At 41.9% G+C, this 25,831-nt stretch overlaps 3 protein-coding genes and 1 long non-coding RNA gene across 7 annotated transcripts in view; 3 read left to right on the top strand and 1 right to left on the bottom strand.

Annotated features, from left to right (window-relative positions):
* The window catches only part of znf366 (zinc finger protein 366), a 9,169-nt gene extending 8,280 nt beyond the window's left edge, over window positions 1-889 (top strand). For all 4 annotated transcript variants that reach the window (XM_062543696.1, XM_062543697.1, XM_062543693.1 and 1 more), the window contains one exon: window positions 1-889. This exon is cut by the window's left edge and continues 152 nt beyond it. In XM_062543696.1, coding sequence (XP_062399680.1) covers window positions 1-417 — 417 coding nt within the window. In that variant the 3' untranslated portion in view covers window positions 418-889.
* A 3,077-nt stretch (window positions 890-3,966) lies between these two features.
* Window positions 3,967-10,986, top strand: mrps27 (mitochondrial ribosomal protein S27). Its single transcript, XM_062543692.1, has 11 exons — window positions 3,967-4,067; window positions 4,514-4,591; window positions 4,812-4,882; window positions 5,265-5,323; window positions 5,499-5,613; window positions 5,740-5,818; window positions 6,060-6,175; window positions 6,717-6,819; window positions 6,998-7,140; window positions 9,056-9,226; window positions 10,270-10,986. Exons 1-11 carry the CDS (start codon window positions 3,992-3,994, stop codon window positions 10,519-10,521), a joined length of 1,263 nt encoding a protein of 420 aa, XP_062399676.1. The 5' UTR covers window positions 3,967-3,991; the 3' UTR covers window positions 10,522-10,986.
* Window positions 10,987-15,409: 4,423 nt separating this feature from the next.
* Window positions 15,410-16,725, bottom strand: LOC134089279 (uncharacterized). Its single transcript, XR_009940036.1, has 4 exons — window positions 16,484-16,725; window positions 16,262-16,388; window positions 15,749-15,841; window positions 15,410-15,650 (listed from the first exon to the last, which is right to left on the bottom strand). It is a non-coding gene; the product is annotated as an uncharacterized LOC134089279 (long non-coding RNA).
* A 1,946-nt stretch (window positions 16,726-18,671) lies between these two features.
* Window positions 18,672-22,242, top strand: ptger4a (prostaglandin E receptor 4 (subtype EP4) a). The gene is made up of 3 exons (XM_062544197.1): window positions 18,672-18,676; window positions 18,983-19,778; window positions 21,208-22,242. Exons 1-3 carry the CDS (start codon window positions 18,672-18,674, stop codon window positions 21,691-21,693), a joined length of 1,287 nt encoding a protein of 428 aa, XP_062400181.1. The 3' UTR covers window positions 21,694-22,242.
* The last annotated feature ends 3,589 nt before the right edge of the window (window positions 22,243-25,831 follow it).

Here is a 25,831-nt window from a genome sequence, read left to right as displayed (position 1 = left end):
TCGTGTCAGGAGGAGGACGAGGACAGCCTGTGCCGCCTCAGCCAGTGCAGCCCAGAGCCCTACCAGCTGGACGGGGAGCCGCACGCCGAGGCCCTGGAGGACGTCCTGGAGGAGTCCCCACGGGTTCCACCTGAGGAACCGGCAGAGGATCTGGAAGAGGAACCAGAAGAAGATACGGAACCGGATGAAGATGAAGATGAAGAAGAAGGAGAAGAAGAAGAAGAAGAAGAAGAAGAAGAGGAAGAAGAGGAGGAAGAAGAGGAAGAGAGGGAGAGTGTTTGTGATGACTTTGAGAGAACAAGTGAGCAGCAGCAGCTGGAGTATGTGCGGCGCTACTGTGGCAGCCCCCACACCTCAGCCTCCTCTGTGGAGCACCAGGGACTCATGATGACAAGCCTTACAGGGGCTCAGATATAAGCTGTGAATGAAGCCTCACTCCTGTGAGTACCTGAGGAGCATAGCTGTGTAAAATAAAGAGAGATATGAAACAATTAATGAGCTATTTTGATTTTTTAAAAATGAAATAATAAAATTCTATTTTTTAAATAATATAATGTTTTTATATTTCTATAGGCTTTATGTAACTCTGCTAATCATATGACATGATTGTTTTGAGTTCAGAAATAATGTATGTGCTAACATCAAATATTGATTCTAATGATCAATCATTTTCACTCACTGTTGATTTTGTGTGTTATTATGTCTTTACGTAGCATGATTTATGTTCAGTATGCTAATTAACCTCATAAATGTGAGATCTTAATAGAAAATACATTTGCTCTCATTCTGCTGTGAACTGTCTATGGAATTAACAAACTCATAAATAAATGCAATTGTATAGATCATCTATTCAGTAGCAATAAATTGATACATTGACTTAATAAAATGATTTTATGACATTTTGAGTTGCCTTTTGAGTTGTCCTTGCCAGTCAGTCCCATTCTCATACACGTGATTTACAGAGATGGACATTCTGGGTTCAGAAAGTAAAAATCCTTCCAAGTATTTGATCCAACCATTTCGTAAACCAGCTCATCCTAACAGCCAGGTACAGTAGATCAGATAATTAGTGATAATGTGCGTTAAGTGCACAGGTAGAAAGAGGGTTTTTACTTTCTGAACCTGGGATATCCACCTTTAATGATTTGTAAGAATACTGATCATTGATAGCCTACTGTTATTGCAGCGCTTTGTTTTTCAGATTTAGTTTGCACATTCTGACTAAAGCACATTGAGTTGTACCAGTCCTGATGTGTTGCATTAAACCACTCTTTAGATAAGAAGGATTCTTGTGTGGGGACAAGCCAGGAACAATTTTTGCAGGAGTCTGTAGCCAATAGACTGAGTGAAAGTGTGATGTTTTGAGGAAACAGACTTGGTTCTTAGTGGGTGAATGACCATTTCCTGTGCTCTCAACTCTGAAACACTTTTTTATCAACGACCCACAGGGAAACCATGTATTGACATAGTGGGTTTGCAAGTTTAAGCAAGTTTAAGTGGCCCAATTAACTCCAAACCAAAAGACAACAGATAATATATTCATTTTTGTTAGGCTAACATTGTTCATTGTTTCTGGATAACAAGAATATGCAACATGTTTTAGATCGAAATCCATATGTAATTCTACCATGCTCATTTTTATGTCTGTGTCCAAGTTCATTCCATTTTATTCTGCTAGTCACATACTACAATCGGCCAACATGTTTGAAGACATGTTCTTCCAACTCTTCTCCATGACAGTACAACAACTTTCTGGAAGAACAGCAACCATGGAAGAAGCACTCTTTCCCCTTGTCTCACCTGAGTATCAAATGCTGAGCTGTAGGCTATCTCTGCAAGTGGTCCCCACCCTTAACCCTTCCTCCAGCTTTACAATCATTCATTGTTTAATGGCTTTATTGTTTATTTTTGCCTGAGAAGAAAGTGGGATTTCTGTGTCAGTGAAAATGTGGGGCTTTAAACTGATTTTGTCATCAGTTCAAAAAGACATAGTTTACCATACCATAGTTAATTTTTACAGTTATTCAGTATGATTGATGATATAAACGTAATGCTGAGTTATGCAATCATTGATTAAACTTTGCCCATTAGCAAAAGATTTGGGAAGATGACATGTACATCAGGGACATGTTGTTCTCTTTCATGTTCACGGTTGGAAAACTTCACTGATACCTTACTTGATATGTGAATACTACGTTACAGTCCAAGATCCGGCTCAGTGACAAAACACAGTACCTGGGAGCTTCTCCATTTTCTACTGATCCCAGGGGCCAGCGATTAACCTCAAACCATGAAGTGAGCATAAAGAGGAAGTGTGAGCATCCCTGTCTTCTCTCCTCCTCACCTCAACAGTTCACTGGTAAGAGTGAAACCATGATGTGTGGGGCTCCAGAGGTGGGTAGCGCCGCTCTGGCCTGCTGAACTGAAACCAGCCATCGATCTTTTTCACTAACGGAGGCTTCTGCAAATTAGCCCATACAGAGAAAGGTGTGATGAGACAGGAGGGGGGAAAGGGAGACAAAAAATGATGTGAATCCTTTACTGTTTCATCCAGAGGTATTCCCACTTCTGCTTTAGGCTTAGAGTCTTTTTTGGTGGGGCATGTATGTGCAAGTAGTTCTACATGGTCAGTGTGGAGCCTTGGTCTGAGTGCGAGAGACAATCAAAGCCGATGATGCAGACACGCACAAGGATTAGAGAAGCTATCAGTGTAGGAGACAAAGAAATGTCTTTGGTTCATCTATAATGTGAATGATTAACTTACTGGTATTTTCCAATACTGTACGTTTATTTGTGCACATAATAATAGCATCAAGTGTGGGAACAGACCTCTTCAACACTCATCATACATATGTCTATTTACAGAATAAGGGTGACAACCATTCTCAGGGATGTTACAGGAAATTGTCTTTTCTTCTTTCCTTCCCTTTTATTGTACAGCAGACTTTTTCATTGGGGCAGAAAGGATGTTATTTGATTGGTATTTGGCAGATTTTCTTTCTGTCTGTTTTTATACAGAGAGTCTTCCTTTACTGGCTGAATGTAAATTGTCCAGTTCCTTTGCTCTCCCTCGCCCAGCAGCGTGTGTGTGTACACAGGAAGTCTGCCCTCCACACATTCACAGGAATCCAGATGAACACGCTGCATCACCTTCAAACTATGACATTAAATACTATGACAAAAAGATAACAAACAAAAACAACTCTTCACAGCTCAACTGTTGACACATGAGCTAGGCCTACTTATTTTCTCTACCATTATTATTATTGCCATATTATTTATTCAGGTCTTCAGCAGTCTGGCATTTGCCAACCTCTGGAAAGATGGATGGTATCTTCTTCAAACAACATAGCCTAATTATCTTGTTTGTGCCATACAACTTTTGTGTGCAAACAAGAAAATAATCAGTGAACAAGAAAACCATTACCTGTACAAGAAAGCTTTGTATGCAGAAAATATAACAAATAAACCAAATAATTTGCTGATCTGTACTCAAAATGTAATGAGTTATGTGTGCTTCTAGCCCTAGGCCTACATGTAAAATAGGCAAGGCTACTCTCTTTTGGGGACTTCAAGATCTCTTTGTCCACGCAACATATAAATCTGCTAAACTTGGAAAGCAACTCAACACATAGCTATTTGAATGTAAAAACACATGCATATTGTTAAATAAGAATTCTTAGTGGACTACAGCCAGCTCCATTCACAGACCTTGGCTGCTCTTGAAATGTCGCTTTCCTGCGATAATAGCTCCCCCTACCGTTAATTTATCACTTACAAAATTCTTTCATTTCAGACTGTACCACTCACTAACGGGAGCATACGTGAACTGACATTCTTCAAACAGATACATCGATTAATTACCGTAAAGCACGAAAAAGGCATAAAAGACATGGCAGAGGTCTTCAATCTACAGTGATCTCTAACTAAAATGTATTTACGGAGGTCCACTGTAATCTGAACACCCCCGTAACAATAGTACTGTCTAAACATGGCTGCCTCCGTCCTGCAACGCTGTCTGTCGTCTGTCAAAGTCGTCTCAAAATGTGGAACTCAGACATATTTAGGTGATCAATACGATACATTCTTACTAAGAGATTACGCCTGCTTTTATTTATGGTTATAGTATATTGTGTAATAACCCTGCATTTGTTGCCAGGCTTAGTTTGTTCCTTGGTCTACATGTTAGCTAACTTCATCGCTAACCCTCCTTAGCTGGTACCTGGATGATGTTGCTGCATCATTTCTCTTAACTGTTGGTTGGTCCCATGTAGCGGCCCGTCAATGTCACTTTTCTGCTGAATATGTGTTTGCATTATGAGGATATTAAACCACGTCCATAAGAGCACATATCGCTAACTGCAGGCTTGCACGTCAACACCGATGCTTGGGAATTCAAACTCCCTTAACGTTAACATTACCACAAGGTTAGTCGGCAGACCTTTGAAGTCATTAACAATTCATTTGTTTGTTTGTTTGTTTGTTTGTTTGTTTGTTTGTTTGTTTTTTGCAGCCCGGAGGTACCTTCTGTCCCCTGCTTACACAGACAGCAAAATATGGGAAGAGCGGCGTTCAGATCCTCAAAATCTCGGTATGTGATGTGTGTGTGTTTTATATTTTGAAATAAGGGTCATTCCACAACGTCCAGTAGCCCTGATGAACCCATGATAGATAAGTGTCAGCATTTGGTATAAATCACAGCTGACTGATGGGGGAGGTGTTGTTAAACAATGGTAATATCTTAGTAATCATGGTATTTTTTCTGTCAGATGGATGATTATAAGTTTTGCTATATCTTGCCTTTGCCACAGCCAAACTTGCAAATCTGATGGACAGAACATATGAGCGGAAATTCCCGGTCAGTTCACTGGCAATTGCTAGGGTAAGTGATCTGGTTGAGAATGACCAGTGTCCACTAATAAGAGGGTGAATTCTCTGTTCTACTTTGCTGGAAATATTTGCAAAGTGATTAGGAATGTAGACACAGTAGCTGGCTGGCTTCCAGGCTACTTTCTTTCTGCATTTCTCACCCAATCCTTTTTCCTGAAGTACACTACTGTACATGCATGACCACTGCCTTTAGGACAAATTAACACACGTGATTAATCTTTTTGCATACAGTGGGGTCACTTTGAGAGTGTATGGAATCCTTGACCCCAGCTTATTTTCTTTCCATAAACAATTTGCTATTATTTATTTTTAAGAATGGCAGATTTCTGAAAATGTATATTGGGGTATAGGTCTGATTGTAATGTTCTTTTTAGTTTGTAGACAGTATATCCTCAAGAGAAGAAGTTGATCAAGCAGAGTACTACTTATATAGGTAAGTTCTAATGACAGCTTTGCTTTGCTTTTCTTGTCCTGCCCTCTTGACTCTCATGCTTCAAATGAATGTCCATCGTTGAATCCTCATGCCATTTTGCCATTAATGTTAGTAGGGATACTTTTCATGTGTTCTTTTTGGAGCACTTCTAATGTTCCCCACTGCTGATGTGCAGGTTCAGACACAGCCCAAACTGCTGGTACTTGCGAGACTGGACAGTCCACAGCTGGATCCGCCAGTGTATAAAGTACGGAGCGCTGGACAAAGCCCTACACACCATAAAGAATAAGGCAAGTTGATTATTTTACATGTCAGAGCCCTGTTCCATTTTTGATTTCATATTCTTAAATGGTTTTTTTTAATTATCATTTTTAATTTGTTGTCATTTTTAAGTGTTGTGCTTTTGTATTTTATAGGTGCAATATGGAATATTTCCTGATGACTTCACTTTCAATTTAGTTATTGACACATTTCTTAAAAATGAAGACTACCAAGGTGAGTTGCAATGTATGCTAAAAACTATTTTAGGCTTTTGAGTTGCCATGGCTTTATGCACGCCATAAATAATGCAGACAGTGTGGTCACACTAAAACAGCTGTTTTCAAATACAAATGTTACATTTGTTCACTTTAAAATGAAATTTAAATTCAAATTAAGGGTGAAAATGAATGAGACACAAGAATAGAATTCTTTACTGTGTGTGTGTGTGTGTGTGTGTGTGTGTGTGTGTGTTTAGGGGCCTGTTCTGCAGTGGAAGAGGTGATGCTGCAGGAGGCCTTTGACCGTCCCACCACTCAGATCCTCTCCCTGTTGGCCCTCAGCAAATACCTGGCCCTCAAGCCTGATCTCTCGGTGGGTAGCCCCAGCACCAGAGGGCCTCAGAGATCAGCATGGGCTGGAGCATTTGGAGATCTTAGATTGAGCTGAAATTGCACCTGGGCTGAGACAAAAGGAGGGCTATGTCTCAGGACATGAAATGACTAAATACAAGAAAATGGTCAAAATATCATATTAATGTTAAATGAGCTCTGCTATGTTTAGGAGAGCTAGAATAAACAAAGGATCTCATTTGCAGCAAGGATCTCATATCTCATTTGAAATTCCCCAGAGCAATGATAAAGAATAGTGATTGCCCTTTTGACCAGATCTATTTGTATGTTGCCCATGTCTGACACACTTTAGGCAGTAAATTGGGAGCTCTGTGGTACAATACAATAATGCAGAATGCCTATAAGTCTGCTTGATGGGAAGTCATTTTTAGTTATTAGGTTTTTAAAATAAAAAAGACTTTAGATTAGATTAGATTTTGATGAAATTAATGATTATTTGTACAGTTTGGAGGTTCCTCTTGAGGTTGTTGGGTTTGTGCTGATGGGCCTATGTGTGTGTGCAGTTGGAGGAGCAGAGAAATGTGGGAGCATCTCTACTTCTTGCTGGACTGAAGCAGGAGAACTCTGTTGGTGTGAGCGCTCAGTGCTTGGGCTATGCACTCATCGGTAGGTGACCCATCGCGTGTGTTCTCTTTACCATGTGTTTTCTGCATAGAAATGTGTCAGATCATTCTAATGAACTTGCATTTGTGAAAATGTGTTCAGTCTCAGTTAAATTATGTTGTGGGAGTGAGTTAAGATTTTAGACAGCGTTAACTTGGTGTCATGGCCTCCACCTTTGCAGGGAAGATGGAGATGACTAAGGGAATACATGCAGTGTTCCGGCAGATGCCCCTGATGTGGACCCACGGCTACCTGGCACGGGCACTCGCTGTCATGGAAACAGTGTCCACGGGAACTGGAGATGTGAAAATATCCAAAGATGTCGTATGTACACTCAAAGACACTGTTTCTTTTTTTTAAGGAGGTTGAATCATTTGTTAATTCCTTTTTATATGGAGGCATCCTACACAAAGCCATTGTTGACACTAGGGATTTGTTGCAGTCTCCTAAATCTCTGCATGTTGATGTTATTGATAAACACCTCCCAGGAGCTGGAACTTCTAAATAACTCTATGTTTGCCCGCTGGTCTGAACAATGTAGCAACACTCTCCTCTAGCTGTCCATTCTGCGTTTGTACGTAGTCTGGGGTCTAGAAATAGCAAACAAACAAAGTGACTCAGACTAAGTAATGCACTATTACAACCAAATAAGGCTGGAGCTTTGAAGTAATGGGTTTATTTTATTGACTGTTCAATTCAAGCATCAACAATCTTTCAGTTGACTGTCCTTTATGAAAATTACTTTTTCCTTTTAGTTTCAATGCGTATGTATTACATGTTTATGTTACAGAGTGGGAAGCATTTTTTTTTTACTAATTAGCCACATGTAGCTGAGTGAGTTCTAAGTGAGATGGAAAACCTTACTTCAGAAAGTAAAAGTCCTACCATGTATTGGTTTTACATGTGACACAAATTTCACTACTTAGCATGTTGGCCTGGCTGAAGAATTGAGCCAATATGAATCAGCTGCTTTTTACTGACTGGTTGAATCAAATATGTTGTAGGACTTTTACTTTGTAAATCTTTGGACTTAAGCTATTCTAACAGTGCCCCAGAAATCATGTAAGCAGCATTTTAGCAGCATCAGGTCATATGTTGCACTGGAAGACAACACATGTTCTTGACAAGAGGTTCTCCAATCTTGTCTCATTACTGAGATCAGTGTTGTTTAGCTATAGGCTCTTTGGCATTGAAGGAAAGCACACAGGCCCTGAGCTGTTGTTATCAGTTGTGTTGACGTCATTCCCGAGAGATCCGTCTGCTCTGGTCCATGCTCCGGTGGCAGGGTGAGTTTTCCATCTTTCAGGGGGATAATTTGATTTCAGGGGTGTCTGGTCAATCAGGGAGACGAAGGAAAACACAGTCCAACCTGGAAAGAAACCGGGTAGAATCAGTTGACAGAAAGAGCCGAAGACGAACAAATAGAGAAGCAGAGATAGGGATGGACTGAAAAAGAGGAGGTAGGGGACCGTCCAAAAGAAGAAAGAGAGGGCAGATGAAAGGAGATGAAAAGAGAGGAATAGGAAAAGCCGAAGGGAGCGGTGTGGGTGGAGAGGGCTGGCTGTGTGGAACACGGGAGGAGGAGGAGGAGGAGGAGGAGGAAGAGATGAGCATCCAGACCGGATGGCAGACTCTCCGGGCCACCCGGGTGGGTTCCGCCAGCTCGCAGTAGCAGCTCCAGCCAAGTCCTGAGGAGTGCAAGATAAGTCTCCCAGCTCAAGTGACGAAACTCCCCTCACTGTCCACTGGGTTATCTGCTCTATGAAGTTCTCGTGATACACAAACACAGGGCAGACGCCCCTGATTTGTAAACGACTGTGTGGTGCCCCAGACATCAATCAAACGCAGACTTCCTCTGTAGGTTTATGCTGGCAAGTCCAGCCAGTGATGGCCTGATACAGTTTGCCTGAGGTCAACAATGCTCACGACTACTTTGTAAATAAATGTGGTGCTCTGGTGTGTAATCTAGCATCTAATTGAAGTTAATCTTGTGATCTGAAGTTATGTTAAATATCCTTCAGACGTGTTTGAACATCAATTCAAAAACATCAATTTTGCCATCGTGTGTGTGTGTGTGTGTGTGTGTGTGTGTGTGTGTGTGTGTGTGTGTGTGTGTGTGTGTGTGTGTGTGTGTGTGTGTGTGTGTGTGTGTGTGTGTGTGTGTGTGTGTGTGTGTGTGTGTGTGTGTGTGTGTGTGTGTGTGTGTGTGTGTGTGTGTGTGTGTGCGCGCGCGCCACAGCTGGACCGGGTGGAGTCTGTGCTTGAAGAGCTGTCTGCCCCAGAGGCCTGTGAAGGAGCGGATCAGAGCTCTTCTGATAGTGACTCTGATAACGAGACGCCCAAGAGCAGCCTGGATGAGGAGGATGAGCAGGAGAGGGCAAAGCTCCCGGAGTACACGGCTAACTTTAAGGTTGGTCTATTTTCTAGCCACATGGAAGCCCTGTGAATTAATTTGCACATTTTTGAACACATGCGCAAAGTGCTAATGGTCTGTCGACAGTTGAATCTTCAACTTGAGGTCTGGTGTGACGTGCTCTGAATGTTCCCATTCAGCTAAAAATGTATTTCTGATGCATAACCATCTTGTGACCTAGAGCTAATTCATCTGTTCTTGAAAAATTTGTGTTAAAAAGTGTTACACAACAGGAACACCTGCATTCAACAGTTGTACCTCATCTCTGTAAATGTTAGTAGTGTTAGTGAGCCTCCTTGTGAAAATGTCACCTTTTGGTTTCTGGTTTACACATACTGCATGTGATTACTCAGGTTGGTTGTAAAAAGATTTCTATTTTCTTGGACATATTGTAGAGCAGAACCCATACATTCAGAAAAATTGTATTATCCTGAGCCTCCTCTAGATTTATTGAATTTGATTCCCCCCCATCAGAAAAGCAAACAGATCTGAAACTATTCAATATCTCCAGGGGCCCGTGAGTTCCTGCCGGCTATTTTTGCCCTGAAAGTTGGGAAGATTCCCCTCATGCAGCTAGAGCAAGTCTCCTCTCTGCTAACCCTCTCCTTTGTAAGACATCACTCAGTTCTGTCTGAAGTTTTGAAAGCTGTGCTGTTTATATCAGGGCCATCACTTTCAATCTCTGGAGGGACCTGGTTTCATAACTAATGAACGCCTCCCTTTGCGTTCATTTGGGAGTTGAAGGATTCCATTGAAGTATCACAAGTAGTTTAGATGTGGGTTTTATTTGTACTTGGTTTGGGCTTGATATCAGCTCTAGATGTAAGAGTGAAATTGGAACTAGGAAATATAGAAATGATGACAAAAGGAGATGGTTGGGCTATGACCCAGAAATAGTTGGAAGTTGGAAGAATAGCTACTGAAGGACATAGTGTGTATGGGACGTAACACAGGGTGAAGAGCTCAGAGACTGATCCATCTCCGTTGATCTGATTGAATGTGACCCCATTGAACCCTCCACCCTGTCCTACCCACCACAGGCCCTGCGTGCCCAGCTCCAGGCCTCGGGGAAGGAGGACGCCACCTCTCTGGAGGTCCTGGTCACCAGCCTGGCCCAGGGGCAGCTGCAGGCCGCCGAGCAGCCCGACGTGGAGCTGTACCAGCGCATGGTGGGGGAGTGGGAGGCCGAGCGCTGGATGCTCATCCAGAAGGAGAAGGAGAGCAGGGAGAAGATGGAGCAGATCACACAGGAGAGGAAGGCTGCCAAGGCCGCCGCCAAGGCCACCGCTTAGAGGCTCTCAGACTGGGCATGGACTGGACATGGGAGTGGGCATGGACTGGGCATGGGAGTGGGCATGGACTGGGCATGGGAGTGGCTCATCTGGCCAACGTCACTGTCAGAAGTCAACAATGACAAACAGACCAGCTATGGTCAGTTTAAGCCATGGAAAATTACAGTTAATTATGTAATAGGAAATCAGTGATGTTCAGCATTGCTGTGCCAGGCATCTCACCATCCTCCCACCGTACTGGCCTCTCTTAAAGCCATACCGAAGGGACTGAGGAATTGGGTGTTTGTTGTGACAGGCGAGCAATACACAATTGCAGCTGTAAGTATGTGTCGTGTGACCAGGTGGTTTTGCTGCCCAGTGTGGTATGAATTGTGGTTGAATAAAAAAAATTGTGTAAATATACACAACACCGGTAAATAAAATGAAATTAAAAATCCTCTACCAAGATCATATCTTTTGAGTTTACTCTTGAAATCTAGCTGTGTAACTTTGTGCAAATCTACCAGTGTGAACCCAGTGTATGAGAAATGCAGTGGCACCAGATGTGTGCAGTCTTGATGAACACACCCATCATCTTTTAACATCTTTAAACATCCAAACAGCGCAGCACTTTGCCCCCGTGTTCTTACATAACACAGACCCCACACCATGTCCTCACCACAGAGGGTAGTCAAATCACCATCCACTATGCCACTATGCCATTTGCGAGTGTGTTTTGCTGCTCTCATACCTCTACTCTGATGATGAATACAGCTGCATATTTCTCTTATCTGCGAGCCACAGCAAAGTGCAAAAACACAAACTGCTTTAGATCAGCACTGGCCAGTCGTACGTTTTTCATAGTCACATCCTGAAAAATGGGCCGGTTTGCACAAAGGCTGCTTGTGTACAAAGGTCCTTATCATCCTCGCGTCAACAATACGCAGTATTTGCCACACTACAGTGATCCCAGTCTTTTCTTCAGCTCCGTATGTCTACAGTTCTCTGGCCGTATCAGTTTAGCTGGTAGCTCCAGCTACACTCACTCACTCAACGCTTTAGGCACAGTCTTAAAGCAGCTATTTTAAACAAGCTGTCACAACTCAAGCTGTTTTTTTTCATTCATGAATTGCATGTTGTTACATGACTCAAATGCACTTGTTGCCATGTCATTGACAGATGTATCAGAGCAACCCAGAGTGTCGGCCATGTTTAATTTGCTGTATTATTCATTCCAGTCAGGACCCTAAAGAATGTATACATTCTCAAAGCAGGACAAAAGCACTGCTTGTCATGATGAATGGGTGGAGAGGGGAGTGTTTCTCTTAATGAATACTAATTACAAGACCTTTTGGATGGCCAAGTTGTTACAGATTTGCTTGGTGTCCCTGAGAAAGTTGGTTGTGTGCCGGGGATATGAAAGTATGAGCCGACCGCTTCCAAGTCCCAAACAACAGCCATTGTCTGTCAGAGACCCTCCTTGTCAGGGGTATCACTGATGCCATCTGTGTGCCCGTGCAGAGGAAAGTCCAGCGCATGCTGGTAAACACCATGTTCCCACGCTCCTGCACAAGTCCCTTCACTAGTTTTGTTGTCTGAAGAAGGGCTGTGATTGTTTTTAGCGTAATCTTTTCATGATATCGGTCACATCCAATATAGTCCTGTTTCAAGGGTAGACATATTTGGTATCATGGTGTAGATACATATCGGAGTTTAAAACGTTTGGTATTCAAGAGACCAGCCGTCTGTGGCATAATTAACCTTGGCTTTTAGTCAAGCTGTAACAACTGTCAAGAAGGTTTTAAAAACAGTACATGGAGAACTCATGCAAACTTCAGGAATGTTATCTTTGAGAGGGTGTGGGAACTTCTTGTTTCTGGATTAAAAGTATGCCGATGCTGTTAGTAAACAAAAACATTTGCAAAAAAAAGAAAGAAACGCTTTAAGTTTTTTGTACTACATTTCTTATACTAAAAATCATACTACATAATGACAGGCAACTTTATAAGTTAAGGTAAGTGTAATATGATAAATTATTAAATGGTTTAGTGGAGAGAGAATCACAGAATCTGAGCATTTATGTCCAATCCAGAACTGTAGCTATGTACTCTGGCATACAGCTTCAGTTCTGTTGAAGGATGTTGATATTTGACAGCAACAGCCCCTCTAGTTGTTTATGGCGCAGTCCAAACCTCTGTTTGTTTCCCATTGACAAGCCAAAGAACTGCAAATTGCATGTGCAACTGAAGCAGATGGTGATGAAATGTCTGCCTGAGAGGTGATGTATCAAAAGTCTCTCATCCACCTTTTATACTCGGCCATTAATCAAAGCAAATATTGATCGACTGGCTGCACGCTGGTGCCCTCCATGCTCCAAGAGCTTTCCATGCCTTTCTTCCAATGGCGCGCACAGGGAAAAACGTATCTGATCTGATGGCCTGCACAGGGGAAAACACATCTCATCTGATGGCCAGCACAGGGGAAAACATATCTGATCCATTGGCCTGCACAGGGAAAAACACATCTGATCTGTTTGACCAGCTAATGGCTCTGCAGAGCTTCGTCCCTAAAAGGGAGAGATGTTCAGATGCCCTTTCATGGCAGTGAATGAGCGGAGCCATGGATTCATTCTCAACTCCATTTTAGCTGTCAGAAAGACAAATACAGAGATACATAAACCATGCATGATATCCATGCGTCAGAGTGGCTGGGCTGACTGTCCATCTCTTGGAGAGGGGTGGGAAAACAAGACAAACTAGCCAACAGAAGCGGCCTGAGATCACAGTCATAAATTGCCACTGAGCTCCAGTGTTTGAAATGAGGTTAGAGATTCACTCAACTGTTTGTTTTTTCCTGATTAGTGATTCGTTCATTTACTTCCCAGTCCATTAAAACAAAGACATTCTTAATGGGGGGAAACGTAGAGCACAAGGAATCCTTCCATGAGCATGTCTTTGTGCAGCTGGGTCCTCTTGTGAGTGATGTGGAGCTGTTTGGAGAGGAGAGAGTGGAGAGTGAGTGAGAGTGATATCAGCTCTGCTGGTGGTCCTGGCCCTGTTACTGCTGCTCACATCCTCTACACCACACACCAGGTGTGCAAACACTCTGCTCAGCCGTCCAGGGGAGAGATACAGCTCTACCACTCTGTTTGTGCACACCACTGATGACTTTAAGTCCCATTTAAGCACTGCTTGGCAGATAAAAATAGTATATTGAGAGAGAATTAGTTTCAAAGTGCTGTAGTGCATTTGTTTAGGCTTTTTTTGTGGGTCCTCTTTCCTATTCATTTAACAACTGGAGTCTCAGCTGTGATGCAGTGTAAGGATATGATTAAGCTGTGGGTAAAGCTAATGATCCAAATGAGTCCTTGCGCTCCGCTGCTTATTATGCAATCCTTTATGCTAAATGAATATAGCCTCAAACCTGGTCATGTTTGTGTGGAAATAGCTCATCTACAACTAAATAAAGTAAGTAATAGCTCTCAGGGGACTCTCTGCTTTGGTTTGCTGTGGCCTCATTTCACAATAGGCAGGTGGAACAGGAGGACACGTCGCTCGAGGAGCTTTTGGCTCCAAACCTGATTTATGAGTGTTTGATGCTGCACATATGGCACAGCTAAAGGCTTCATGTCATGTCTGAGACTATATGTTCACATGCAGCTGACAACAGGAAGTGGATCTGGTGCTTTTCAGTCCAGAGAATCACATTAAGACGTCTGACCAGGACCCTACCTAATGGGATTATAGTACAAGCCATCACTGGGCTAACACAGTCTGCACAAGTGTCTCTCGTCCTCTTCTTCTTTGTCACAATTGATCATCATGAATGGAAACTTGTGTGTTCTCTAACGCTATCCCTATTCCCCCTTACGCCTCCTCCTCAGTCTGATTCTCTTCTTTTTCTTTGTCTTCTTTTTTCCCTCCTTCTTCCCCTCATTGTCCTCCTTGGCTTTTTCCAACAATCAACCACATCTGTCATAAACCCATTACAGTGGAGAGGATTTCTTAAAGACCTTTCAGCCCTATGCAAATATGTACTTCTGCAACAAAATAACCCATGTTTAGCCTAACTTCCACTCCAGAGAGAGAGACTTCAGTGATGCTTTTTTACTTCACTTATTACTCTTTCAATGACAAGCTTTATAGTGGCAAAGCATGGCACCATCTTCTGAAAATGGGGCGCCATGTCACAAGGAGACACAATTTCATATATCACATGAAATCTCATTAAATGTTGAAAATTTGATCTTTGAAAATATTTGCTGATTAGTTCCAAGGGAAATTCCCACAAATGTCCACTTCTACATTAACATCACTGAGTAATCACATGACTTGACAAACTAAGCGTCAGTACCTTGACTAAAAGAATTCTCCCTCAAGCACACTGTAAAAAATGACACAGTGGAAATGCAAGAAAAAATTGAGGCAATTTATTACGACTGAAAATATTAGGGGAAAATATAACCCTTTTATTTTCAAGAAAATAGTCTTAAAAAATCATGGAAATTTACTCAAATTATTCATGTATATCAAAAAAAAGTTGTGTAAAATATCTCAATGCAATTAAGCACATTCAAAATAAATCAAGGAAATTTCCCTGATTTTTTCTGGTTTATTTCACATGATAAAATCATGCGTAATATAATTGCCTCACTTATTTTGAGCAGTTACGCATGTTCAAAGTAAGTCTGTTACCATATTTTTTCAAAGGATGTGGTATGTGGTGTTTATACACAAATAGACAATCAGTATTTCAATTAACAACATTTATTCAGTGTACATTTAACCTGACATACCAAAGATGACCTTCCAAGACGACCGCAGCATCGTTCTACTCACTACACTAGCCAAAGTACTGAGTTGCCTGCCTTGACTCGCATATGAACTTGAGTGACATCCCATTCTTAATCCATATGACGTTGGTCCACCCTTTGCAGCTACAGTATAAAAGTTTCCATTCTTCTGGGAAGGCTTTCCACAAGGTTTAGGAGTGTGTTCATTTGAATTTTCGACCATTCTTCCAGAAGCGTATTTGTGAGGTCACACACTGATGTTGGATGAGGAGACTGGCTCTCAGTTTCCACTGATTCATCCCAAAGGTGTTCTGTTGGATTGAGGTCTGATGAAGTCTTCTTGAACCGCTGCCTCTCACTGTAGAGCACACAAAAATACCAAAGATCATTCTATGAGTCTGTACATATAAACCAGAATAGATTAGTACAGTACACTATATCATCACAGATACTTACACTGTACTCCTGGATTAAGTCTCCTGGTTTCTCACACAGTGATCGAATCAGCCCTTGCAAAACCATCTCTCTGCTTCTGTCAATGGAGGAAGTCTGAAATTGGTGAAATACAAAAATAAATGGTAGTCCTCCTCGACAAGATACAACTTATAGACTGACTGCCTGTCTATTTCTGTGTGTATACATGTGTGTATGCACAACCCCTCCCTCTTCCCCCCATGTCCATTTAATACTAATACTTGTTGTTGATTTAAAAAACATATATATATATAAATAAATAACACAGGAAACTAAATGGAGACATGATAGAATGCCCATGCACAAACTACTCATGAAATAGTCTGCATATTGGCCTCCAAAATGTTGTATAGAAATACAAAAGTGTTCATACAGAGGCTGAAACTTCATATGTAACGCTATTTGATGTCAGAGTGACAGCAAAATGAATAGAGTTATTACAGTAAATGGAATAGATGGCACTGGTCGTCTACGCTTGCAGATATGTTAACCTACCCCCGCTCTGCATAGGCATCTCTCAGATGTTGGATGAGGAGACTGGCTCTCAGTTTCCACTGATTCATCCCAAAGGTGTTCTGTTGGATTGAGGTCTGATGAAGTCTCCTTGAACCGCTGCCTCTCACTGTAGAGCACACACAAATACCAAAGATCATTCTATGAGTCTGTACATGTAAACCAGAATAGATTAGTACAGTACATATCATCACAGTTACTTACACTGTACTCCTGGATTAAGTCTCCTGGTTTCTCACACAGGTATCGAATCAGCCCTTGCAAAACCATCTCTCTGCTTCTGTCAATGGAGGAAGTCTGAAATTGGTGAAATACAAAAATACAAAAATGAATGGTACTGTAGTCCTCCTCGACAAGATACAACTTACAATGTTCATACAGAGGCTGAAGCTTCATATGTAACGCTATTTGATGTCAGAGTGACGGCAAGATGAATAGAGTTATTATAGTAAATGGAATAGATGGCACTGGTCGTCTACGCTTGCAGATATGTTAGCCTACCCCCGCTCTGCACAGGCTTTTCTCAGCCTCACCTTGACGGTTGCAGCAGCGCCGTTCGACACACAGTTGTGTCACTGAGCTAGCTAACCATAACCAACAGCATCAAGAACTGGCAGGTTTAATGTGCGATCCTCATGGACATGGTGGTCTTATGAGTGAGAAACAGTATCTGTTGCAGTTCTTTACTATGAGTATTATACACAAATAGTAATCTGCATTATAACACATTCCTTCGATGGCTTGCAAACGCCAGTCCCCTCGTTTCAGAAACCGTTTAGCTTGCTAGCAGCTAGCTGCTACTTCAAAATCTATAAGCAACCAATAACTTCCTTACCTAGGATTTAAACACTCCATGTCAGTGCCCTGTCAGTAAATATATCTATTACAGATGTATGTGTTCATTCAAATAATCCAGATACGTGTAAACGAGCCTCTAAGTCCCCCGTCATATAGCTAACATGTTAGCTTATTAGCCAACCATTTATCAAAGGAATAACCAGTTCCTATCATTTTACAAAATATCACCTACAGATACACACACAGATCGAGCAGTGGAAAATATTTCTTTTAGAACTTACCTCGATTAGAAGATTTTGCCGATGTTGACAGACGACCTGCATGAGCCTTCAAATCCAGTCGCGGTGTGTGTGGAGAGTGAACGACTTGTGAAGTGGCAGTTAGGATGTTTGAAATATTTAGGAAAAGGGGCTGCACATTTACTTGGGAGAAATGTGCAACTTGCCGCAATTATTTTAGGGAGCACTTTCTCTGCATTTTTTTCTTGTAAATGTAGTTGATTTATTTGGGAAAATACATAGTCATTATTCTTTTAAGGTGATTACTTAAGGAAATCAAGACATACTTAATTTTTTCTGTGTAATATCCGTGGCACCAGGATTCATTTTTTACAGTGCATGTTGAATTATGTGCAGTGATAAAATAATTCCCATAAATGTTAAACCACAAACTCCAACTTTTGATTTCACTTCAAATATATGGATAAACATTACACTGGAGAGGAACTTCAAAGGATGAAGGATTGGAATGGCAACAATTCTTTTCACTTGGCTGGCAGGTTCATAAATCTGCCTTTACTTGTTGGTAAATAGAGAGGAATTATTGTATTCTACTCAGAGTGGTTGTTATGGCTCGAAATAGAAGGGCCTTCAGCAATTGAAAAGCCAGGTGATAATTTGAAACCTCAGCTCTTTTTATACAGCTTAAGAATTTGTGGCTGCAGGTTTGTTCCCTCCCCCTCTATTTTTTTCCTCTCAAGAACATATATATCATCAGATAGATATGGAGTGCTTGTACGGACAAAGCTGAGGAAGTGTTACAATAAGTGTTGAAGGCTACCAGTCCACTAGAGACGGTCAAGCCTCTAGGAAGATTGCTTTGTTACTTTAGATTACTTTAGAAATATCCATTCAGAATTGGTAATGTTTTTTTTTTCCTTTTTTTAAAAAAGTTTTTTTGTTCAAAACAACCCTTACTCTAACAAATTCAATGGTGGTATTGTGATAGAAACATGAAAAATTTTACCTTGTACAAAATAACTGTACCTTAAAGCATTAAAAACATTATAAAATGTATGGACTGAAATATTGGGTGTAGAATTATATATACTGAAAGGTAATACCATACCACATTATACATCACTTATTGCATTAAAGAAAGAAAAAAAAACCTCCAACACTACTGTTGAACTACATAGAAAGTCACACTATAGAAAGAATGTCTAGCTGAGCTTCTTCTCTGTGAACACACATTTTGTTCCTGCTGGAAAACTAAAGAGTTTGGAGCAGTTTCTTTACATGCTTAACACATTTATGTCACTTGGCTCTATGCTCCAAGATAGGTGACATCCATGTAAAATAGCCTGTCCTTAGAGATGGGGTCAGGGCGGAGTAGAGAGGAGGTTAAATGCCGAGGGGGGGTTCTTTTTCTTTTCTGTTCTTTTTTTGAAGAGCCGGTGAAGTGGCTTATTTCGTGGTGGGAAATGAGAAGTCACCCCTCCATCGGTACGCTTGCAGACTCAATGCTCGAGAGAGCGAGACGACTGGCAAAAATGAGTTTTACAAGTGGACATGAAACTTCAATCAGTACTTTTGGTGGAACGCTGGAAAGAACACTGAAATGCACTCTTCGCACAATTCTCCAAAAGCAGTGATATGTGTTGTTCTCCTTTTCCGCGTTCTTCAGAATGGAAGAAACTAAACTGAGTAACACTACCGTCTCCTCGCGGAGCATGATACCCACCATTCCCTCGGTGATGTTCATCTTTGGAGTGGTGGGCAACGTCATCGCCATCGTTGTGCTTTGCAAGTCCAGAAAGGAGCAGAAAGAGACAACGTTTTACACTTTAGTATGTGGTCTTGCTGTTACGGATCTTTTAGGGACCGTTTTAGCCAGTCCCGTCACTATTGCTACATATGTCAAAGGCTCCTGGCCGGATGGGGACCCACTGTGCCAATATTTCGGATTTGTCGTACTATTCTTTTCCTTGGCCGGTCTTAGTTTAATATGCGCAATGTCTATAGAGAGATACCTGGCAATCAATCATGCTTATTTTTACAATGAATATATCAACCAGAAACTGGCAGGCTTCACACTTTTCGGCATATACATGTCCAACATATTTTTTTGCGCGTTACCAAGCATGGGTTTTGGAGAGGTGAAGATGCAGTACCCACAAACTTGGTGTTTCATTGACTGGAGGAGTAATGTGACCACGAACGCAGTCTACTCCTATATGTATGCGGGGTTGAGCTCTATTCTCATCCTAGTTACCGTCATCTGTAACGTACTGGTGTGCGGGGCTCTTATCCGAATGCACCGGAGGTTCGTACGGAGGATGTCACTCGGGAATGAACCGGGACGGAATTCTGACTTCGGAAAAAGACGCAGCTTTGGTCGCTTGGCGGGTGCAGAAATCCAAATGGTCATACTGTTGATTTGCACATCTGCCGTCATACTAATTTGTTCAATTCCTCTTGTTGTAAGTGTCTAATTGTAACATTTTGCACTCACATACACGCAAACCTAAAAAACGCAAACAGCTAGGTGAGCCCATTTAGGTAAACACGGCATTTAAGGTTTAGCCGAAACGCATAGGCTACTTCTCAAGTTACATGTACTGCCATAATTAGCCGAAATGTGAATGTCTTACTTTTTAATGTGTCCTATAACCTGTAGCCTAACATCAGCTGATTGAAGAGAATGGGTGCATATCGTTTTAGTGAGCATACAGCGATTCCTGATGTTGTTAGCGCTCAATTTACCTTAAACAGAAGGCTATAGGTTGTTTCATTCGCACCTTTTGTTTTAGTCCCATCATGACATGCATGCATTTTGGCTGGTAGATTATTAACTTGCAAGTCATGTGTTTGCATTGTTGTAGGGATAATGTTTCCACATTCTAGGAATGGTAAGAGGCTCTCAACAAAGCATAAAGTCCTCGCTCAGTCAAGTGTGGCTGAGGGATTTGTCAAAGGAAAGTGCAAGAAAAACAGAAGAATCCTGATTGCTTAAAATGATGCACAGAGAGAGAGAGAGAGAGAGAGAGAGAGAGAGCAAACACATTTACAGACAAACATTCAATCAGCTTTATAAGATGACTTCTTATGAAGTTCAAAGCAACTCAGATTGGATTGGATTGGAATAGGCTACATAAGGCACTTGTTGTGTTTTCAATGGTAGTGCTACTAATGATGGGCTGAGAAATTCCACACATCAAGCCCCTACCCTTATTTTGAAATAGATTTAGTTTCTTCCCATCTTTGGCCTTGGACAAGTTCTTAGAGTTGCATTACCCAGAAAACCAGATGGCTGCTCCTTTGGCAGATGTCACTCCTGTTGTTTGCGACTCAACAGGAAGGAGTCCCATTGTGTCTGATGATGTCATGTCACTAAAACAGTCTGAAGACTTTAAAAACATAGTGTTACAGTAGCATTGATCAACCAATGTTATTTTGGAGCTCTGTGCAATCGGTTCACTTTCAAAAATGACATTCTCTGGAAGTTACTCTGTGTAGCACATTCTTGTCTTAGCCGTCAGATATGTGCTCGTACTTGTTGTGAGGGATTACAGCAGCTAAGGGGAAGCAACTCTTTTAATGGCAAGTGAAAAGCTAGCTGTAGCATGGCTCATTCAGTATGATGAGATCAATGACAGTGCCTACAATAATGGACATACCTAATGATATGCCTTTAGACACAAGCTTGAGCAATGCTGTATGTCAACACTGGACTTTGTTAAGTGTCTCTCCAGCCACCTGTGCTTTGGTCTGCCGGGTCCATTGTGATGGTGCTTTAGTCACTATAGTGTACATATCAATCATTCTCTCTGTTAAATGGGTTTATGGGACCAGTGTCCTGTGTTGATTGTTCTGCCTCTACCTCTCTGTGGTCTCATGCTGTTAAACCAGGCCCAGGTGTTCATCAACCAGCTGTACCTAACAGAGGTGGAGAAGAGGATTGAGAAGAACCCTGATCTCCAAGCCATCCGGATTGCCTCCATCAACCCCATCCTTGATCCCTGGATCTACATCCTGCTGAGAAAAGCAGTGCTCCTGAAGCTGGTCCAGAACATCAAGTGCCTCTTCTGCAAGGTGGGGGCCTGTCACTCGGGGCAGCAGGGAGGCCAGGGGGCCTTTCACTGCCGGGATGGACAGCAGCTGTCGTCCGTCATCTCACGAGACGGCGGCTCGATGGCGTCTCACGACCTGAGGGAGGTCAGCAGCACCTCGCAGACTCTCCTCTACCTGCCCGAGGGCTCCGAGGGCTACAGCTGGCAGGCGGAGGAGCGGTCAGTCGGTGGGCCACGCGGCTCTGAGTGCCCCTCCCTGGAGGCAGGGGACAGGGCCAGCTATGGCTCAGATGGCCCGTCATTGGAGGAGGGGAAGGAGCTGTAAGCTCATGTAAGCTATCAGACACTCCAGATGGAGAGCATCTGAGATGTGCAGAAGAACTGAAAAAGAAAAACTGAAAAACTGAAAACCTATACCACCCACACAAACAGGCATTCACATACACACATTGACTCAGTCAAACTTACTGATTCATTCAAATGCATAAACACATCTCCAGAGTCAAGGCAGCTGAGAAAATATACTTCCATCCTTAAACTAAATTAGGCTAATGAAAGTCAAAATCCTCAGATTGTTGGATTGCAGACATTAGATATCTATTTATGTCATTACATAGGCTACATTTTATATATCATAAAATTAATTATTCAGGAGGGCTCTTACCTGATGACAACTGAAAAGTTTTGTTTGGTATTTTCCATGTGCCAACCTTTAGTTAGATACCACGGCAAAGACACAGAGGGAAGTGTGTGTTCATTTTATCATACCACTTCTCCTAAATATGTCAGAATGAACAAACTAACCACTGTCTTTGTATTTGTCTGCCTTTGAGTATATTGATGCAGGTGCCATTACACTACGTAACTTGTAGAGATGGATATCTCTGTATACTGGTTTTACTGAGATTCTGTATGTGAATAAAACTATGAAATAGAATCTAACCCTATTCTTGTACAGTATGCATTAAACAGTGTTGAGTTTCTGAGCCATCTGTTTCAAACTCTTTTTCAAACTCTTTTACAAATGGATTGTTGAGAAATAATTTAGGAAATGACTAGACAAAGGAAAATTGGAGTGCTGCTGCTTGAGTGTTCATTGACACAGAGAGGGAAACAAGTCCATATCCAGGCACTGAGAAGGATTGTAAATGCCTTTATTTTCTTATTCAAATACACCAAGGCATATCAGCTCACTGGCCTTCATCAAGGTGTGCAGTTAAGGAAACGGTTGAGGTATACAGCAATTAATTGATGATTAATTATATAACTGCAGTGCAGTGCACATTTACACATTAAGTTGTAACTTATCTGACATGAAATGCAATGATCATCTAAAGATAATGTCTTTATCTACTTATAACCTTAAGATCGTTGATTTGGTTATCAGGGTTAATGATATCCATTGATAAAGGCGATCATGGTCCTCATCAACATGAATGTGGTCAGCTCTAAGGCTGCATGGGGTGCACTCCATAACTCTTCACTTTCATACACGCATGCTCACACACGTTCATACATGCACAAACAAACACATCATGTTTTTATTTCCATCTGGGTTCAAGACTGCAATTTCAGGATCAACAAATCCACCAGCGGACTATTAAGACCACATTAGCTTCATGAAGACTAAGAGAACGTCCCACTCTAGAAACAGCAACAATAAACACGGTCCACGGCGTGTCTGCTCTTCAGAGTGATTAAAGTGGAACATGGGGCATGGGGAGGGCCAGAAAAATAGTCTTTTCAATCAAACAGCAACACAAAGAGTGAGAGAGTGACATACCAGAGGAACAGCTCCCCGATATCTAAAGCTATTACACTAATCCCTGCAAACAGATGCCTTTTTCTGGGCACTAGACACACACACAGGGCCTTGGCTCAACTGTGGGGGGCCGCAGGCAAGAAGAAAAAAGTTCCAAGGGAACCAAGGAAACTTTTTCTTAGTCATTCTGGTATTTTGCCAAAGATTATTTTCATTTTAGTTCCAGGGCTGTCTTGACTGTCACTCTCTGGGGTGGGGAGGAAGATTTTGCCAGAGGCTGTTGGCAGTCACAGGGGGCCCTCGGCAGTTGCCTATTCCACATACAGTTGACAAACCTATTACAGTCGAAATGACACTTCCCCTCAATTACTGTCCATTCTAAGGAGGAGTTCATGATCCTTAAGGATCAAGAATCATATGGACCTCTCCCAGAAAACAGTCTTACAAGAAAGTCACAGGTACAAAATGTATTTGGATGTTGAGAAACTGGATGATACACAGACTTGGAACAAGCTGTTCAGTTGTAAAAAAAAAAAAAGCCCACAGTCTTAAAATAGCAGGTCTTTGGTACAGACTTGTGAGTGACGTGAGAGCTGACTACTCCTGGCCCTGAGCACATGACGGCGCGTCCCGGAGACAGGCTCCTGAGAGGCGGCTAGTGGTGCAGAAGCAGAGGCAGGGGATGACCGCAGCTCTAGGCTAGGAATCTCCTAGCCCCTCAGTGCACCGCTAATGCTTGCGTAAACACGCGGGGGGCTCTGCATGCAGGCTTAACCCTGCAGTTCAAAGCCACGATCAGCTCCTCGTTCCCATGAAATGATTTCTGAATGGAGTACAGGCCGTCATGAATTAGAGGACTCAGCCTATAGCAAGAGTCATTTACATGTGAAGCAGGGGTGTGATTGGCAAAGGACAAAAAAAAAGGAAAATATATCCGACCCCTATATACCCCCCCCCCCCCCCCCCCTTTTAATACGCGAGTCAGTGGTCCTTGGGGGCTAAAGTTTGTGAACTGCTGCTCTAGTGTATAGCTAAGGTACTATAGTATCGGCTACTGTGCACTTCAATGTAATTTACTAGGGGGGTCCGGGGGCATGCACCCCCGGGAGAAAATTTTGAAAAATAACCCCTTAAATGATGACATCTGATGACTTTTATGAGAACTATTGATAGACTGAGATACATATATTTCAAACATTATAACATATTACAAAATAGTCTATAAGGCCTAAAGAAAACTCATTTATAGCAAAGTAGTCAAGGGCCTACTTAAGACTAAAGCAGATATGGCTGAAATATAGGCTATCATGATCATTTTGCCAACAATGATGTAGAATTATGGATTTTCTCAGTTCATGTTTTGTTTAAACTTAAACCAACATAAAGTTATAATGTTGACTACATTATTTAGTAGGCTATAGGCCTATGATAACATTTAGCCTGCCCCCTTACAGTCGTCTAGTCCTGTACAATATAGGCCTATTGATGCTGATTGAAGAGGTTGCTTGAAGGTTATTGATATTTAAGTTGGAAAGAAAATCAAATTGCACCACTCCCTCTCCTTCCAAGGTAACATGTCCTCCTCTCCTCCTAAAATAAATGGCAGGCCCTACTGGTATAGGCTACATAGTTGTTCAAGTGCACACACTCAATGGAGAGCTAGAATTAAAATTCAGAATGTGCCTTTAAATAGGCAACTTTTTTCCATGTATCAGCACAATGCTACAATAGGCCATTTCCACTAAAATAAATCAACTCAATATTATGTGCAAGAGTCAAGACTGATGTTTACCAAGAATGCCAAAGTGTCAATCTCTTAGCACTATCATAATACGTTTTCTCATAGTGAGATGTCTATCCCGAAATATGTTTTGAATGACATGGGGCGCATGGAGGTGAACGGCTGGACAAACGCGGAATGACAGGTGTTAACTAAACAATTTAGTAGACCTAAGCTAAGGTAGACGGGCTTTGTGGTGAAAACGATGAAAACCAGTAGGCTAGTCTGTCACAGCTAACTTCAAGCACAGTAGCCTAGACTAGTTTACACACGCAGAAATTAAAAGTCAATATCAGCACCAGGAGATTGTCGTCATTATCGGAAAATCCAGACACGTCAAACTGGACGCGAACGCGAAGCAAAGACTTAATAAATACTACTTAACTTAATAATAATACTTAAACAAATAATTTGACCTTTACCGTTTCATGGCTTCTGCTAAGAAACAAATAGTTTACCACACACTCACACATCGAACTTGCATCAAACATTCATCAACCCGTCTGCTTTTTCACTTTCAATGAATTCCACTAGTGAGAGAACGGACTAGGCTTGCGGAGTGATATGAATGAAAGAAGCACCAAACCCGTCGTCATTGTCAGCGGCCTATTATAAAGCAATGGTCTGTGTTTAGGCTACAGAAATAAACCTCTGAACCCCCCCCCCCCTAAAAAAAAACTCAGCGGATCTATACGAATTGCGTGGGTCTCATTTTCAGGCCTAAAAAAACGGAATTCCGTTTAAAAACGGAAGAATCACACCCCTGGTGAAGGAGAGGCCAGTGTGTGTGTGTGTGTGTGTGTGTATGTGTGTGTGTGTGTGTGTGTGTCCATACACATCACAGAGAGCATGCCATCTTGTTCAGGGGACCCTATGAAGTCTAGGGAAGTCCTAATCGGGCACTTTTACTAATTAGGGGCT

Source organism: Sardina pilchardus, chromosome 8 (genome assembly GCF_963854185.1).
Source record: "Sardina pilchardus chromosome 8, fSarPil1.1, whole genome shotgun sequence".
NCBI classification, from domain to species: domain Eukaryota; kingdom Metazoa; phylum Chordata; class Actinopteri; order Clupeiformes; family Clupeidae; genus Sardina; species Sardina pilchardus.
The sequence above is the reverse complement of the archived record's forward strand: the minus strand, read 5'-3'. Positions and strand labels throughout refer to the sequence as shown.